The sequence below is a fragment of the Triturus cristatus genome, chromosome 9, assembly GCF_964204655.1.
Source record: "Triturus cristatus chromosome 9, aTriCri1.1, whole genome shotgun sequence".
Lineage (NCBI taxonomy): Eukaryota > Metazoa > Chordata > Amphibia > Caudata > Salamandridae > Triturus > Triturus cristatus.
Genome location: NC_140592.1, coordinates 760,335,942 through 760,350,742, shown reverse-complemented (window position 1 = coordinate 760,350,742; position 14,801 = coordinate 760,335,942). Strand labels below are relative to the sequence as shown.

The 14,801-nt window shown below is 43.3% G+C and overlaps 1 protein-coding gene across 8 annotated transcripts in view; it reads right to left on the bottom strand.

Annotated features, from left to right (window-relative positions):
- DAAM1 (dishevelled associated activator of morphogenesis 1) overlaps positions 1 to 14,801 on the bottom strand; it is a 579,575-nt gene that overhangs the window by 223,232 nt on the left and 341,542 nt on the right. For all 8 annotated transcript variants that reach the window (XM_085626090.1, XM_085626094.1, XM_085626087.1 and 5 more), the window contains one exon: positions 11,033 to 11,104. In XM_085626090.1, the coding sequence (XP_085482216.1) occupies positions 11,033 to 11,104 (72 nt within the window). The remainder of the gene's footprint in view (positions 1 to 11,032; positions 11,105 to 14,801) is intronic.

Below are 14,801 nucleotides of genomic sequence, written 5' to 3'. Positions count from 1 at the left end.
TTTTGTTCCCCATACAAGGAGATGTGTTGTAATCTCTTATACTATATGTTCTTAGTGGTACAGTCCATGCCCCCCTCCCTGCCAGCCCTGTTGGTACGGCTGTGGAGAGAGCTTACAGTAGAATGTTGACAACAAAGTGTTCTATGTTAGGAGAGCGGATGACTAGAATAAACGGAGTCTCTCTTACCTCCTGTCTGGTAACTCATTCTTCGATATAACACATATAGGTCTCGCATTTGTCAGAGTTAGAGCTGCTGGCATTGTTAATGACCATGCATTTTATCTATGTGTTTTGATTTGAAGTGTAGTGGGTGTATGAACAGACACAGCTGCAGCACTGCCTAGAATAAGGAATTACAGATGAGATAAGACCAGAGAAGCAGGTAGCAGCACTGTGTAGAAGACTACGAATGAGGAATTACTGATGGGAGCAGAGAAGCAGCTAGCAGCACTGCCTAAAGGACTATGGATCAGGAATTTCCACTGGGACCAGAGGCAGCTTCAGCATTGCCTAGAGGACTAAGAGTGAGGAATTTACTGGGACCAGAGAAGCAGGTAGCACCACTGGATAGATGACACACAATGAGGAATTACCACTGTGACCAGAGACGATACAGCGGCAGCCCTGCCTAGAGGAGGTAGAATGAGGAATTACTGAAGGGGCCAGAGACACAGCTAGCAGCACTGACTACAGGACTTGGGATGCGAAATGACCAGTTGGACCAGTGAAGCAGCTTCTGCACTGCCTAGGGGACTATAAATGAAGAATTGCCACTGGGACCAGAGAAGCAGCTAGAAGCACTGGCTAGAGGACCAAGAATGAAGAATTACCACTTGGAACAGAGACGCAGCTGCAGCACGGCTTAGAGCACCAGGAATGGGGAATTATCACTGGGAACAGAGACTCAGCTGCAGCACTGCCTAGAGGACTTAGAATGGTGGAGTTTCTGACAGGGCCAAGGAAGCAGCTAGCAGCACTGTCCAGAGGACTAAGAATGAGGAATTACCACTGGGTACAGAGTAGCAGCAAGCAACACGATCTGATGACTCAGAATGATTAATGACCATTGGGAACAGAGACAAAGCTGCAGCACTGCACAGAGGACTTAGAATGGGGGAGTTACTGATGGGGCCAGAGAAGCAGCTAGCAGCACTGCCTGGAGGACTAAGAATGAAAAGTTTCTACTAGGAACAGAGACACAGCTGCAGCACTGTCTAGAGAACTTAAAATGAGGAATTACCAAAGGGACCAGAGAAGCAGCAGTGCCTAGAGGACTGAAAATGAGGAATTACCACTGGGAACAGAGACACAGTTGCAGCACTGCCTTGAGGGCTAAAAATGTGAGAATTACTGACGGGACCAGAGAAGCAACTGCCTCACTGTGTAGAGGACTTAGAATGAGGAATTACAGATGAGCCCAAAGAAGCAGCTAGTAGCACTGTCTAGATAATTTAGAATGAGGAATTACCGGCCTGGCCCAGAGAAGCAGCTAGCAGCACTGCCTAGAGGCATGTGAATGAAAAATTACCACTAGGAGCAGAGGAGCAGCTGCAGCTCTGTCTAGAGGACTAAGAAGGAGGAATTACACTGGGACCAGAAAAGCAACTAGCAGCACTTTCTAGAGGTCTAAGAATGAGGAATTACCAATGAGACCAGAGGAACAGCTAGCAGCACTGTCTAGAGGACTCATAATGAGGAATTACAGATGGGACCAGAGTAGCAGCTAGCAGCACTGTCTAGAGGACTTAGAATGAGGAATTACTGACGGGACCAGAGAAGCACCTAGCACCACTGCCTAGAGGACTTGGAATGAGGGATTACTGGCGGGACCAGAGAAGCAGCTGCAGCACTGGCTAGAAGACTAATAATGAGGAATTACCACTGGGAACACAGACACAACTACTGCACTGTCTAGAGGACTTAGAATGAGGAATTACCGATGGGACCAGAGAAGCAGCTGCCACACTGTCCAGAGGACTAAGAATGAGGAATTACGACTGGGACGAGAGCAGCAGCTGGCAGAACTGGCTAGAGGACTAAGAATGAGGAATTACTACTGGGAGCAGAGGCGCAGCTGCAGCACTGTCTACAGGACTAAGAATGAGGAATTACCACTGGGACCAGAGAAGCAGCAGGCAGCACTGGCTAGAAGACTAATAATGAAGAATTACCACTAAGAACAGAGACGTAGTAGCAGCACTGCCTGGAGGGCTAAGAATGTGGAATTACCGACTGGCACCAGAGACGCAGCTAGCACCGCTGCCTAGAGGACTAAGAATGAGGAATTACCGACTGGCCCAGAAAAGCAGATGCTGCACTGGCCAGAGGGCTAAGAATGAGAAATTACCTCTGGGACTAGAGACACTGCTGCAACACTGCCTAGAGGATTTAGAATGAGGAATTACTACTGGAACCAGAGTAGAAGCACTGTCTAGAGGACTTAGAATGAGGAATTATCGATGGGAACAGAGAAGCAGCCAGCAGCACTGGCTAGAGGGCTAAGACTGAGAAATGACCACTGGGACCAGAAAAGCAACTAGCAGCACTGGCTAGAGGACTTAGAATGAGGAATTACCACTGGGACCAGAGACGCAGCTAGTAGCACTGTCTAGAGGACTTAGAATGAGGAATTACCGACTGGCCCAGAAAAGCAGATGCTGCACTGGCCAGAGGGCTAAGAATGAGAAATTACCTCTGGGACTAGAGACACTGCTGCAACACTGCCTAGAGGATTTAGAATGAGGAATTACTACTGGAACCAGAGTAGAAGCACTGTCTAGAGGACTTAGAATGAGGAATTATCGATGGGAACAGAGAAGCAGCCAGCAGCACTGGCTAGAGGGCTAAGACTGAGAAATGACCACTGAGACCAGAAAAGCAACTAGCAGCACTGGCTAGAGGACTTAGAATGAGGAATTACCACTGGGACCAGAGACGCAGCTAGTAGCACTGTCTAGAGGACTTAGAATGAGGAATTACCACTGGGAACAGAGAGACAGCTGCAGCATTGCCTATACAACTTAAAATGTGGGAATTACTGACGGGACCAGAAAAGCAGCTGCAGCACTGTTTAGAGGACTTCGAATGAGGATACCGACAGGAAAAGAGTAGCAGCTAGCAGCACTGTCTTGAAGACTTAGAATGAGGAATTTCAGCCGGGATCGGAGTAGAGCAGCTAGCAGCACTATCTTGAGAACTTAGAATGATGAATTACTGACTGGATGAGAGGAGCAGCTAGCAGCACTGCCTACAGGACTTAGAATGAGGAACTACCAACAGGAGAAGAGTAGCAGCTAGCAGCACTGTCTTGAAGACTTCGAATGAAGAATTACCACTAAGACCAGAGAAGCAGGTAGCAGCACTGTTTAGAGGACTAAGAATGAGAAATTACCTCTGGGAACAGAGATGCAGCTTCAGCCCTGCCTAGAGGACTAACAATGAAGAATGAGGAATTACCACTGGGACCAGAGAAGCAGCTAGCAGCACTGGCTAGAGGACTAAAAATGAGGAATTACCACTGAGAACAGAGACACTGTTGCCACATTTGTGACCAGATAATGAACAACATTTACAGCCCTTTTTACAGAAATGGAGCAACGGAGCTCCGAGCGAGTGAAACACAATACTAAAAAGGAAAGACTGGGTGAAAGGGCACTAGCGAGTAAAGTCAAATTTCTAACATTCTAACTGCTCAACTCGATCTTCAGTGACCCAAACTCTGCAGATCGTAAGTGAAAGCTAAGGTGCGAAGAGGAGAACACACGGAGAAAAGGTGGGTGGGATGGAAAAGCAGTAACACTGGTCAGCTACTCGTGTTTACAACTTTTCCAGAACATGAGGCAGGCAATCGGAAAAAATATTGCGCAAAACAAACTGAAATAGAGAGAAGCGAACTGAGCCCTGTAACAGGGCTAGTTGCTATGGGAGGGACCAACAGACCAAAAGGAGGGACAAATGGGCAGGCTGTACCATTCAAATGTAAGGAACTTAGAGAGGCACCCAGAATAACCAATTACAGGCGATGGGACGGCTTGAAGCCCATGTACTGAATACACCATGCCTCGCAGAGCAGCACATGCGTGCTGCTAGGCTAGACTTAAAAAGGGTCTTTCAATTTGAATGTCTCTAAATGGGCAATACATGACCACTATAGCTAAAATGTCCCCATCACTACGGTAATAATATTAGCAATATTGCATTTTTTAGCCGCTCAAATCTCATCTTTAAATATATTTTGGAAATCCGTTTTTCGACAAATATAAGCAGTTGAGTTCTGAAAATACACACATTTTCATCTCAATTTCAATTTTGGGACATTAATCAAACTGAACAAAAGCTTCGAATTTAGTAGGCTGGGCTGCCCACAAGAGAGCTACAGCCAGGTAACTGCAGAGCTACAAATAGCCTCAGCAGCTAGTCGCTGGAGAAGCCGGTTCCCTGGTTAATGATCATTTGTGTGTCTGTACGTAGCATGTTACAAAAGCAGCTGTCACGCAGAGATCCAGTGTGCCCAGCTGCCGTTTGCACAGCCTCTGCAAACAACACACCACTGACAAAGTATACAACACGCTGCTGTCTTCATCAATGGCATTCTGCATAACGTCTACAGCTCTATGCCAAAACTAAATTCTTCGCGTTTGGAAAATGTGATGCAGGACGACAAGTGCTGGGCAGCTGAAATGAATCCCCAATATGCCCCTTACAACCACTGGCCTTGTTTGTTTAATCCCCACTTAATCCTCATAACGGAATTGGTAAACTGTGGTAAATAATCAAATATATGTTAAAGATGAAAAAAAGACTTCCATGCACACCGCAGGGGAGCCCAAAGGTTCCATGCTAGCCTTTTAAACATAAAATAAAAACTTGATTGCCTCCAAGATATTATTTTTAAATGTTAATACATTTATTTATGTGCAATATCTATTTGAAAACGTAGTTCTCGTGTCTGATGGAGGGATTCGTGACGAAATCGTGAGAGCTCTTGATGCTCTGAAAACATTAATTGTAAAAGTCAGGTTGTTAAACTGAAAAGGGAGCACCTGAATGTGAAACACAATGCTCCCAAAAAATTGGGACCACTGAAATGGTTTCCTTTGTTCTAGAATTTTCCTAATTACTTTATTATATCGACACGAATGGGTACAGGAAAACTTTGTCGAATTTTCTTTCCCATAATTGGACATCATGCTTTAAATCTGGATTTTTAACTCCTCAAATAATTCTCAGGTTTTAAAAATCTGTTAGTAAAACAGTTTAGCACATTTGTGACGTCGCCCATAGTGCAAGGCTACCATGTACTGGAGTGCAACAGTTCAAATAAGGTCTTATCTTTTTAGGTGTGGGTCTGACAGTACGTCTGTCTAAACAGATTTACTGTTTCCAACATACATACTGTGGGCTTTGTTCCTGACCATTTCAACCACTGACCTCTTATAACCATCCACTTTCACCCATTGGCTTAAGTCTATGTCAGTCACATCTTGGCTAAGCAGAGAGGAGTGTTTCATGTCCAACACTGCTGGGTGTTGGGGTGTTTCTTTACGTCTTCAATGGAGTGCATGCACTGCAATGTGTGAGGGACTTTGTTTTTACAACTCACTGCATCTCCGCTGTCTGATCCTCACCGCTAAAATGTTTACATGTCTTCTTTCACAAGTATCAGCACATTCAACCTAGATTTACTGGCTTTGCCAATGCTGGTTTTGTTTGTGGATGCATGAAACCCCTCTCACGCCCCTGACAACTCGAAGCTTTTCACTATTTTCTAGCTAGGTTTGAAACATGAAGCCTCAGACACATACAACTTAAGCACAGGTGATGCCGATTATTGGAGGGCTCATCAGACCTATAAACCGGAAGCTAATTTCATGGGAAATACAAGGGATGATTAATAAATAAAATGTATAAAGAAATGAACCTTTATTTTCATTAAACTTCGGAAGGGGTTTGGGGCGGTGCACCACCAATTGGCTTATCAATATATTACACCAAGTGGTCAGTAGTTGGTGGTTCAAAAAGTCTTTATTTTAAATTAAATTGATTATCCAAACAAAGCCTCAGCCAACGCGTTTCGTTCACATTGAACTTCGTCAGGGAATAAGTTGAAAGGCAAGTGCAATCCAATGGAAAACCGAAGTGTATGTAGACAAATATCCGTCTCGCGAAGAGCCGTGAGCAATGAAGTATGTTTTCAGGTGAACAGTCCTGATTGTGCTGACAGTGCCACCTTGATAAGGACACTGTGCACGTTTCTGTGATGTGATCAGGGTCCTTGCTCTTAAGAGCAAGGACCCTGATCACATCACAGAAACGTGCACAGTGTCCTTATCAAGGTGGCACTGTCAGCACAATCAGGACTGTTCACCTGAAAACATACTTCATTGCTCACGGCTCTTCGCGAGACGGATATTTGTCTACATACACTTCGGTTTTCCATTGGATTGCACTTGCCTTTCAACTTATTCCCTGACGAAGTTCAATGTGAACGAAACGCGTTGGCTGAGGCTTTGTTTGGATAATCAATTTAATTTAAAATAAAGACTTTTTGAACCACCAACTACTGACCACTTGGTGTAATATATTGATAAGCCAATTGGTGGTGCACCGCCCCAAACCCCTTCCGAATTTTCAGTTATCTGCTTGGCAGTTGGCATCTACTAACGGCGGATGCAGGGGCGTTTGCTTGCACACCATCACTAACTTTTAAAACCATTTTATACGAATCGGGAACACAGTAAGGAGGTGCAGTCATTGGAGTCCGCCGTTAATTCTGCTTTTCTTCTAAAAACGTTATTTTCATTAATCTATCATTTTCCATGATTAAAAACATACATATTGTAAACTAGAGTTCCCATCCGATATGAGGTGCGGTTAATGTTAAGTCTGATAAGCTGTGCAAACAATGTTTTTACACTATTTTGTTAATTCCACAAATTAAAAGTGAACCGCTGTACGGTTAGCAGAACAATGTGTACAGATGCGTTGCAGACGAGGAGCCCGAGGCTGGTTGAAGCCGTGGTAAAGTCTCTGTCCTGGAGGCAGAGTGCTCTAATCTCATGGTCTTCACCCAGATTAAGGTTTAAACAACTATTGTGACCAGAGGACCTTTTGTGACTAACTTAAACGAACTTCAGGTTAACCTAACGAACGGCACATGTCCCTGGTAGATGTATGAACCCTCACTATGGAAGCAACGAATGGGGCAGATGTATTTTATCCTGCAGGTACATACATCATGCAATTTGACGAGTGGTGAGAAACTCATGACTGAGCTATACATATGGGCTTTAGTCTGCCTGTACTTCTAAAACTAGGTAGGGTTGAATGTGGAAGCAGCCATCTACTTTGCAAGATTATCTGTTGTCGACCTCAGGGAAATAAAGTTGCTTTACAGTGAGCATCTCTGGATTGAAAGAAATCTTCGCTTTCAGTCTTGAAATAGACCAGGATTAAACACCCGGTAGACTACACCCACAGAAGAAGCTGAAGGAAAAAAGTACCCATAGGGAAGACCAACATAGTTTTACCCTAAAAATAAAGGCCATTGCAACACCTCCTGTGCTATCCCAGCCAAGCAATATCACACTGCAATATGTACTACACTGTTGCCTAAAGCAGAATCCTTTTCTTCGATGCTGCAAAAACATTTCAAGGTCCTCAAAGACACCTCGATCACAAGCTGTCGATGTTGGTCAATACCATGCTTGGAGATTGAGAACAGAAGCTATCTCATTCTGAAAAATCAATTTATAATTTTCTGCCTTTTCCACGGCGTTTCAACGGACATAGTTTTACCCTAAAAATAAAGGCCATTGCAACACCTCCTGTGCTATCCCAGCCAAGCAATATCACACTGCAATATGTACTACACTGTTGCCTAAAGCAGAATCCTTTTCTTCGATGCTGCAAAAACATTTCAAGGTCCTCAAAGACACCTCGATCACAAGCTGTCGATGTTGGTCAATACCATGCTTGGAGATTGAGAACAGAAGCTATCTCATTCTGAAAAATCAATTTATAATTTTCTGCCTTTTCCACGGCGTTTCAACGGAGGCAGCAATTTCAAAATGGTGCATTCATGAAGAATACACTTCTAGAGAGAACAAGAGGTCATGGAAAATCAGTACTCTCCAAATGTCAGGGGATAAGGCTTTTAACAATAGTTTTTTTTTAAAAACAGTAGCATGTGAATACACACTTTAGAACAGTTTTTTTTAATGAAAGTAGAATTATTAAAATTGAAGGACTGCAGTAAGTTGTGATAAAATATAGACAGTACAGCAACACTAGCAGCCTCCTCACCAGTCTGAAAACCACGAATTTCAAGAGCTGCGAAAACAGGCTTTCTCCTGCTATAAATCCAAGGGCCTGGAATTCCATCCATGTCAAGATCAAACAGGTCACATCCCTTCTACTATTTCAAAAGGTGTTTAAACCCATCTCTTGCAACAAAACTTTGTCTCATGGTAGCCTACAGTTTCCGACTCCCGCCCCCCCCCCCGCCAAAATCCTGATACCACCAACCTCACTCATTTCCACCACCCTACTCCACCAACCCAGCCACTCCATGGCACCAACCACCACAATGACTTAGTCCCTAATGGCACCGTGCGGGTCACCATTCGGCTAAATAGCCCGGTCTTATCTTCTTAATGCTTACACTGGTGTTACCATTCACCACAGCCACCCCAGCTCTTTTTACTTAGGTTTGCACCATATAAGGTACGTAACATATGAGACTACATTATAAATTATATGCCACTAGAAAATAAAATTTCCATCTCTATAAATGATAACAAGAACATTTTATCTTCTAATGGATGTTACAATGGGAGTTTTTCCTTTTTACTCATACTATCCGAACAGTGCTCATTGATGTATTACCAGACAAAGCAAACATTATTCTAAAACTGCTGAGTTTTTGAAAGAGTGGAAATGTGCATCAAGTAATTTAAGGAATACATTTTATGGTTGAGGGAAGTGAAATCAAGTAGCAACCACAATTATTCTTAGGGTGAAACCACAAGCAAACCCTAAATTAACCTGTGCTCAACCCATGGGTAGTTTGGCACAGAGCAGTTAGGCTTAACTCGGAGGAAATGTGTAGAGTATTTGTGTAGCACTTCACACAGTAACACAATTAAAGAAAACACACCACAAAAGGAGCACAGGACCAATTTAGACAAATAGAGTAATTTATAACAAATAAAACAAGACCCAAAAGACAAAAATCCAATTAGTAGAATCGGAGATATTAAATTTTAAAGATTATAGTGAAAATAGCACCAAAAGGCGTAAAGTGCTAACTGTGGACAGTTGGTCGTGCCGGACCGGAACAAAGTCACTAGTTCAGGCTGATCGCGATGGAGTACGGGCAGGAAACAGGGATCCGGTTAGGCCTGCTGAGCAAAGTACCTTAAATCCTGGTTTGCGGAGCGTTCTGAAGATCTGCATCGAAGATGCATAACGTAGTGGGAGAGATGCGTTGGCTCCAAGATGCAACAAGGTTGTGGTGCAAGGTCTTGTGTAGTCATCAAAGATCCTGTCGACCAGGGCTTGCGATGCGAAGTCCAGAGTCAAGGATGCACTGTGCAGTCGAGGCGATGCGCTGCTTCCGAGGCGGCGATGCGGAGTCCAATGTCATCGCTGAGGCTGCCATAAGCAATGGATGCAAGAGCATGCGGCAAGGATGCGTCGTGCAGCGGCGGATCCGATGTGGCGATGGGTTGCGATGTGGGTCTTTGCGCCGATTCCTCTCCACGCATGAGCAGCTATGGTTCTACTCAGGGTTGCGCAGCAGAGGAAATGTTGCATATTGGCAAAACATTCACCCCCAGTCACAGATCTGGGTTTAATCCATCGTTATTTTGCTCACCACGCCACCCCAGTTCAGACATGGCCATATGCAAATCAGTCTTGACCCTGTGCCTCATGGGAACAGTCCAGCCCGAACTGTCAAGCCATGTCTTCCCTGGACCGGAATCAAGCATCCTAGGACCGGTTTCGGGGTTTCACCCCTCTTCAGCCAGGATAGCTTGACTCCAGTGGCGTAGTGAGCACGGGACCCACGTCTGGGCATACCCTTCCCATGTAGGGCGAACAGCAAAACACACAAGATGATGGACGGAATGTTGCACATTGGCAAAACATTCACCCCCAGTCACAGATCTGGGTTTAATCCATCGTTATTTTGCTCACCATGCCACCCCAGTTCAGACATGGCCATATGCAAATCAGTCTTGACCCTGTGCCTCATGGGAACAGTCCAGTCAAGAGATCTGGGTTAAATCCATCATTCTTGTGTGTTTTGCCTACGTGGGAAGGGTATGCCCAGACGTGGGTCCCGTGCTCACTACGCCACTGGAGTCAAGCTATCCTGGCTGAAGAGGGGTGAAACCCCGAAACCGGTCCTAGGATGCTTGAATCCGGTCCAGGGAAGACATGGCTTGACAGTTCAGGCTAGACTGTTCCCAATGGGTGCAGGGTCAAGACTGATTTGCATATGCCTGGGTACAAACTGGAATGGCACGGGGAGCAACAAAACGATGAATATAGGCCCAGACCTCTGTACTGGGGTGAATGTATGACATTGTTCTGAATTCTGTCCATCAATTGTTCTTTTTGTAAAGGGCTAATTAAGTGGGTGGCACAATCAGTACTGCAGGCCCTCTTGAAGCATTTAATTTACAGGCTCTGAGCACATGTAGTGCCACTTTATTAGGGACTTGTATAAGTAAATTAAATATGCCAATTGGGAATAAGCCAATGTTACCATGTTTTAAGGAGTGGGCACATGCATTTTAGCACTGGTTAGCAGTGGTAAAGTGTGCAGAGTCTTAAGGCCAACCAAAACAAGATCAGCAAAAATGGGGGAGAAAGGCATACAGTTTGGGGGAAGACCATCCTAAGGCTGACAGCTCTAACAGTTATATTTGCGGGTGAAGTACTTTTTATGTTTAATCATTTTAAATATTGCTTTGTGACACTTGAAGCAGTTACATTACAACCATTTAACTGCAAGATACTCACAGCAGCCATTGAATTCAGCTGATCGATGTAAAACTCGGGCCAACTCGTAGCTCCTTTCTCTTCTTCTTGGTCCTGAAAATCAAAAGAGAAACACAAATTAATTATATTGCAAAGAAACATTGTGAAATTGAACAACAGGGGAAACAAGAAATGATGCACATCTTTTACTGTTACCAGACAGATATGGAGGAAGAAGCTGAATTTATGGTAACCACAAGTAGCAAGAAACACATTTCCCTTTGAGATGCAACTGCACTTTGCTCCTGAAATAAGCATGGCAACTTCATTAAAGTCAGGGAATTAAAACCAGTGGGGGACACACACAGACCCACCTGAAGCCAGTATGTGCGCTCCTGCTACACAGAATCTATGGCGGCAACAATACCCATAGATGACTGAATACCATTACACTACATCTACACAACTCCATGTACAGACAACACTACACTAGCAGTATAAAGAGATGTGAGCTACGATAAGGGATAGTTTTCTGTTTAGGAGAAAGGTGTGGCTAAAGCAAAGAGTTATGATTAGGTTCAAGACTAAGGCATTAGAGATGCTCAGTGTTAGGTCAAGAGGAAGAATAGGTTTAATGGAAGGCTTTCGGGTTAAGTGTGATGTAGATGTATAATGTAGCTGTCTACATGCAGCATCTACTTACATTACTTATATGCACAGGTATAGTAGTATGTCAATGTTGTAGGTTCTATGCAATAGCATAACCTAATATAAAATAACAAGAGTATTTGTAGAATACCCGTTCACCATGAGGGGTGTGCTTGCCATTCTGGACCAGTAACAGATGATTATAAATATAAACCTCAATGATACTCATTTTATCGACCCTGGAAAGATGAATGGCTGAGTGGATCACTGGGATTCGAACTTGTGACAGTGGCATCAAACACATGGCCCAGCAGTGGAGGCATCAAGGTGGAAGAGCCACCAGACCCAGTCATGTAACAGTAGGTTAATGTAGAAGAATTCTATATAGTGACATACAATGAGCAGGATCCCCCAATTATCTGAATTCTGGTGTACTGAAGGGGTCACTGGTCTTATGACCTAGGAGAAAAAATGGGCTCATCACATGATGCTTGTTGGCTTCACTGGAAGAAGAAAAGACTGCATGAACAGTTACTGTAAGTACCTCTTGTCACTTATGTAGGACTTGGGAGATTCAGTCAGGTGCTTGGAGAAAGACATGACATTGACCATAGAGCAAATTAAGAGGTTAGTGTGATAAGTGGTAGATGGTTAGCCTCTTCTATGAACGGGGACCCGGTCATGGATCTACGGAGCACCAAGAACATACAGACCTAGGAGTGCAAGGGTTGACTCCTCATTAGCCTAACACTCAAGCTGCATGATCAAGGAAGGGATGGCAGATCCACGCCTTATCCTGCCAGAAGATCCAGTCTCATGAAGGCAAAATTAGGATGTTTGCCCTTGCAAAAGGCAATGTTCTTACATTTATTGGTTATGTGGATTCTGAAGAGGGCTACCTCTGCGCGAACCAAAGCCTCAGAGATGGAGGCGATGACTGTCTGGTTGAGTTCTAATCATGGGGTTATTACAGGCATCTGTTCTGACTGTCTGTTTCTCTGGCTGAGAACCTCAATGTGGGACAACGAAGGACAAATAACTGGTAGGTGGCTCTCTCCGTGATCTTCACAGTCATCAAGAACCGTGGAGAAAAATTAATGCTGCATAGTAGAACATCGAAGACATGATTGTGAAATACTTCAGAATCTAGTGGCATTAATTGATCTACTTTCATCCCAGGCCTAATATTCAGAGCTAGGACATCATCTGGGTTGAGAGCCACAGAAATTCATTAGACAAAACTGCTACAAGAAATGTACTGAGGTACTGCCCACAGCTGCTGATATATGATAAAATGCTACAGATACGTAAGCATGAATGCCTACTTTAGAAATAAATAGCAGAACAATACTACTGAACGGTTAATTTTCTCAGCAAAGTAAATAAATGTGGACAAAATAATGATAGAATTTGAAAAATACAGATGTGTAAAAAATTAAACGGTGTGCCTAATTATTACTCATAGGAGAATAGTTACTGCAATTTCATTGTTAACATCTATACTTAGAGACTCATACTGGTAATAGTGAACTGTGATTCAATTAATTCACATACTCGTTCTTAAACACCAATCAACCAATCAGTTTAAATCCTCGGCATCTTAACAAGGTGAAACAAACATCAATATTTGAGACAGCCTCGGCCAGACAACTACTGAACAGGGGCTTATGTTGCCATGATCTGGTGAATCTAGACTAATTATTTAAAGTGATAACGCTGGCAAGCCACAATAAGGCTTGATAAAAAATGTTTTTCATCTATTGCAACAAAAAAAAAACGCTATATCTACATTTATTATTTCAAAATAATAACCTTTTTAACCAAAATCATAAATAAAATATGCAAACTTAAAAAAATATCTGCTTACACATTAATAGGTTTTAAATTGCGTTCAAGCGTTTATAATATGCAGAACAAACCTTTATGAAGTTGAATTAAACAAACTCCAACATATAAAACTGTCAGCACAACACTTCTGAATAGTTTATTGGCTTTGACCAGAAAGGAAGTAGATAAATATTGAAAGCTATTGATAATATCCTTTGCCACCATAAAGTGTACATGTGAAGGGACAACAGTTAAACCTCAGAAAGCGGATGTCAAAGGAACTGATTCAAGCGCAGAGAAGAGATCAAGCACCATGTTTTTTTGTTTTTCTTAAAGATCAAAAGCACTCTATTACCATTAAATGAACAGTTTAATACATGTGGAATTGACCAACAAAAGCCCGATCAGCTATAGAAACAAAATGTCAACACCAGTAGTTTCCGCGGCCTGTCGGGTGTGTCTCTTGTTGACATGAAGCTTATTTCGTTTCTAAAGCCTCCAAGTGCCACAGGCTTCCAGGAAGCAACGTCCAACCCCCAAATGAGATCAGAGGATGCGCCGGAGCAAATTTAGCAAAGTCTGCCAGAATCTGTTCCGGTACACCGCTGACTCAAGCAAAATAAAGCCACTAAGGTTTACCAGGGGGCTACAACCTTTTCTGTAATAAGAACTACTTTTGTTCAATGAAAATCACTGTACACTACTATTATTAGTGTTGCAAGAGTGACTACATTAGACAAGATTACCTTAGTGACCACCTTTTGCAAAATTACCAGCAGTGATCCCCTCAGTGCATCAGGAAGGGTTGCCAGCAGTAATGTGAAAAAACCACTGTCAATTTGGAATGTCTTTATACGTGTAATACTTAGCCATTGCTGCGGTACCCTTGGCACAAAGGCAGTGCTTAATTTGTAAAAGAACAAGTGCCGGTGCCCGAAGCTGCTGCTCAGAAGACTGCGACCGGTACAATTAAACGTCAGCGTGCCAAATACTAGAATCCACCTCGCACCACATACCGCCTCTTAATTCCACTACCAGACACTCCCTTCGCATTTATCTCACTCGTGCACGTTCCTACTTTTTCCCTTTCTAACCTTTTTTCAGTCTTTGACTTTGTCCATCTTTCTGATTTGTGTGTTTTTCCCTCTCCTCCTTTCTGGAATTATCTTATGCCGTAAAAAAGGTGCCGGTCCCCAAAAATAAGTGCTGGTGGGGCGCATCGGCAACCACTGGTTCAAATTAAGCACTGCACCAAGATAATACTGTTAGTAATAAGTCTCTTCATAGCCACATGGTTTATTTCTGAAATACCAGCTTTAAATACATTTTGGAAATT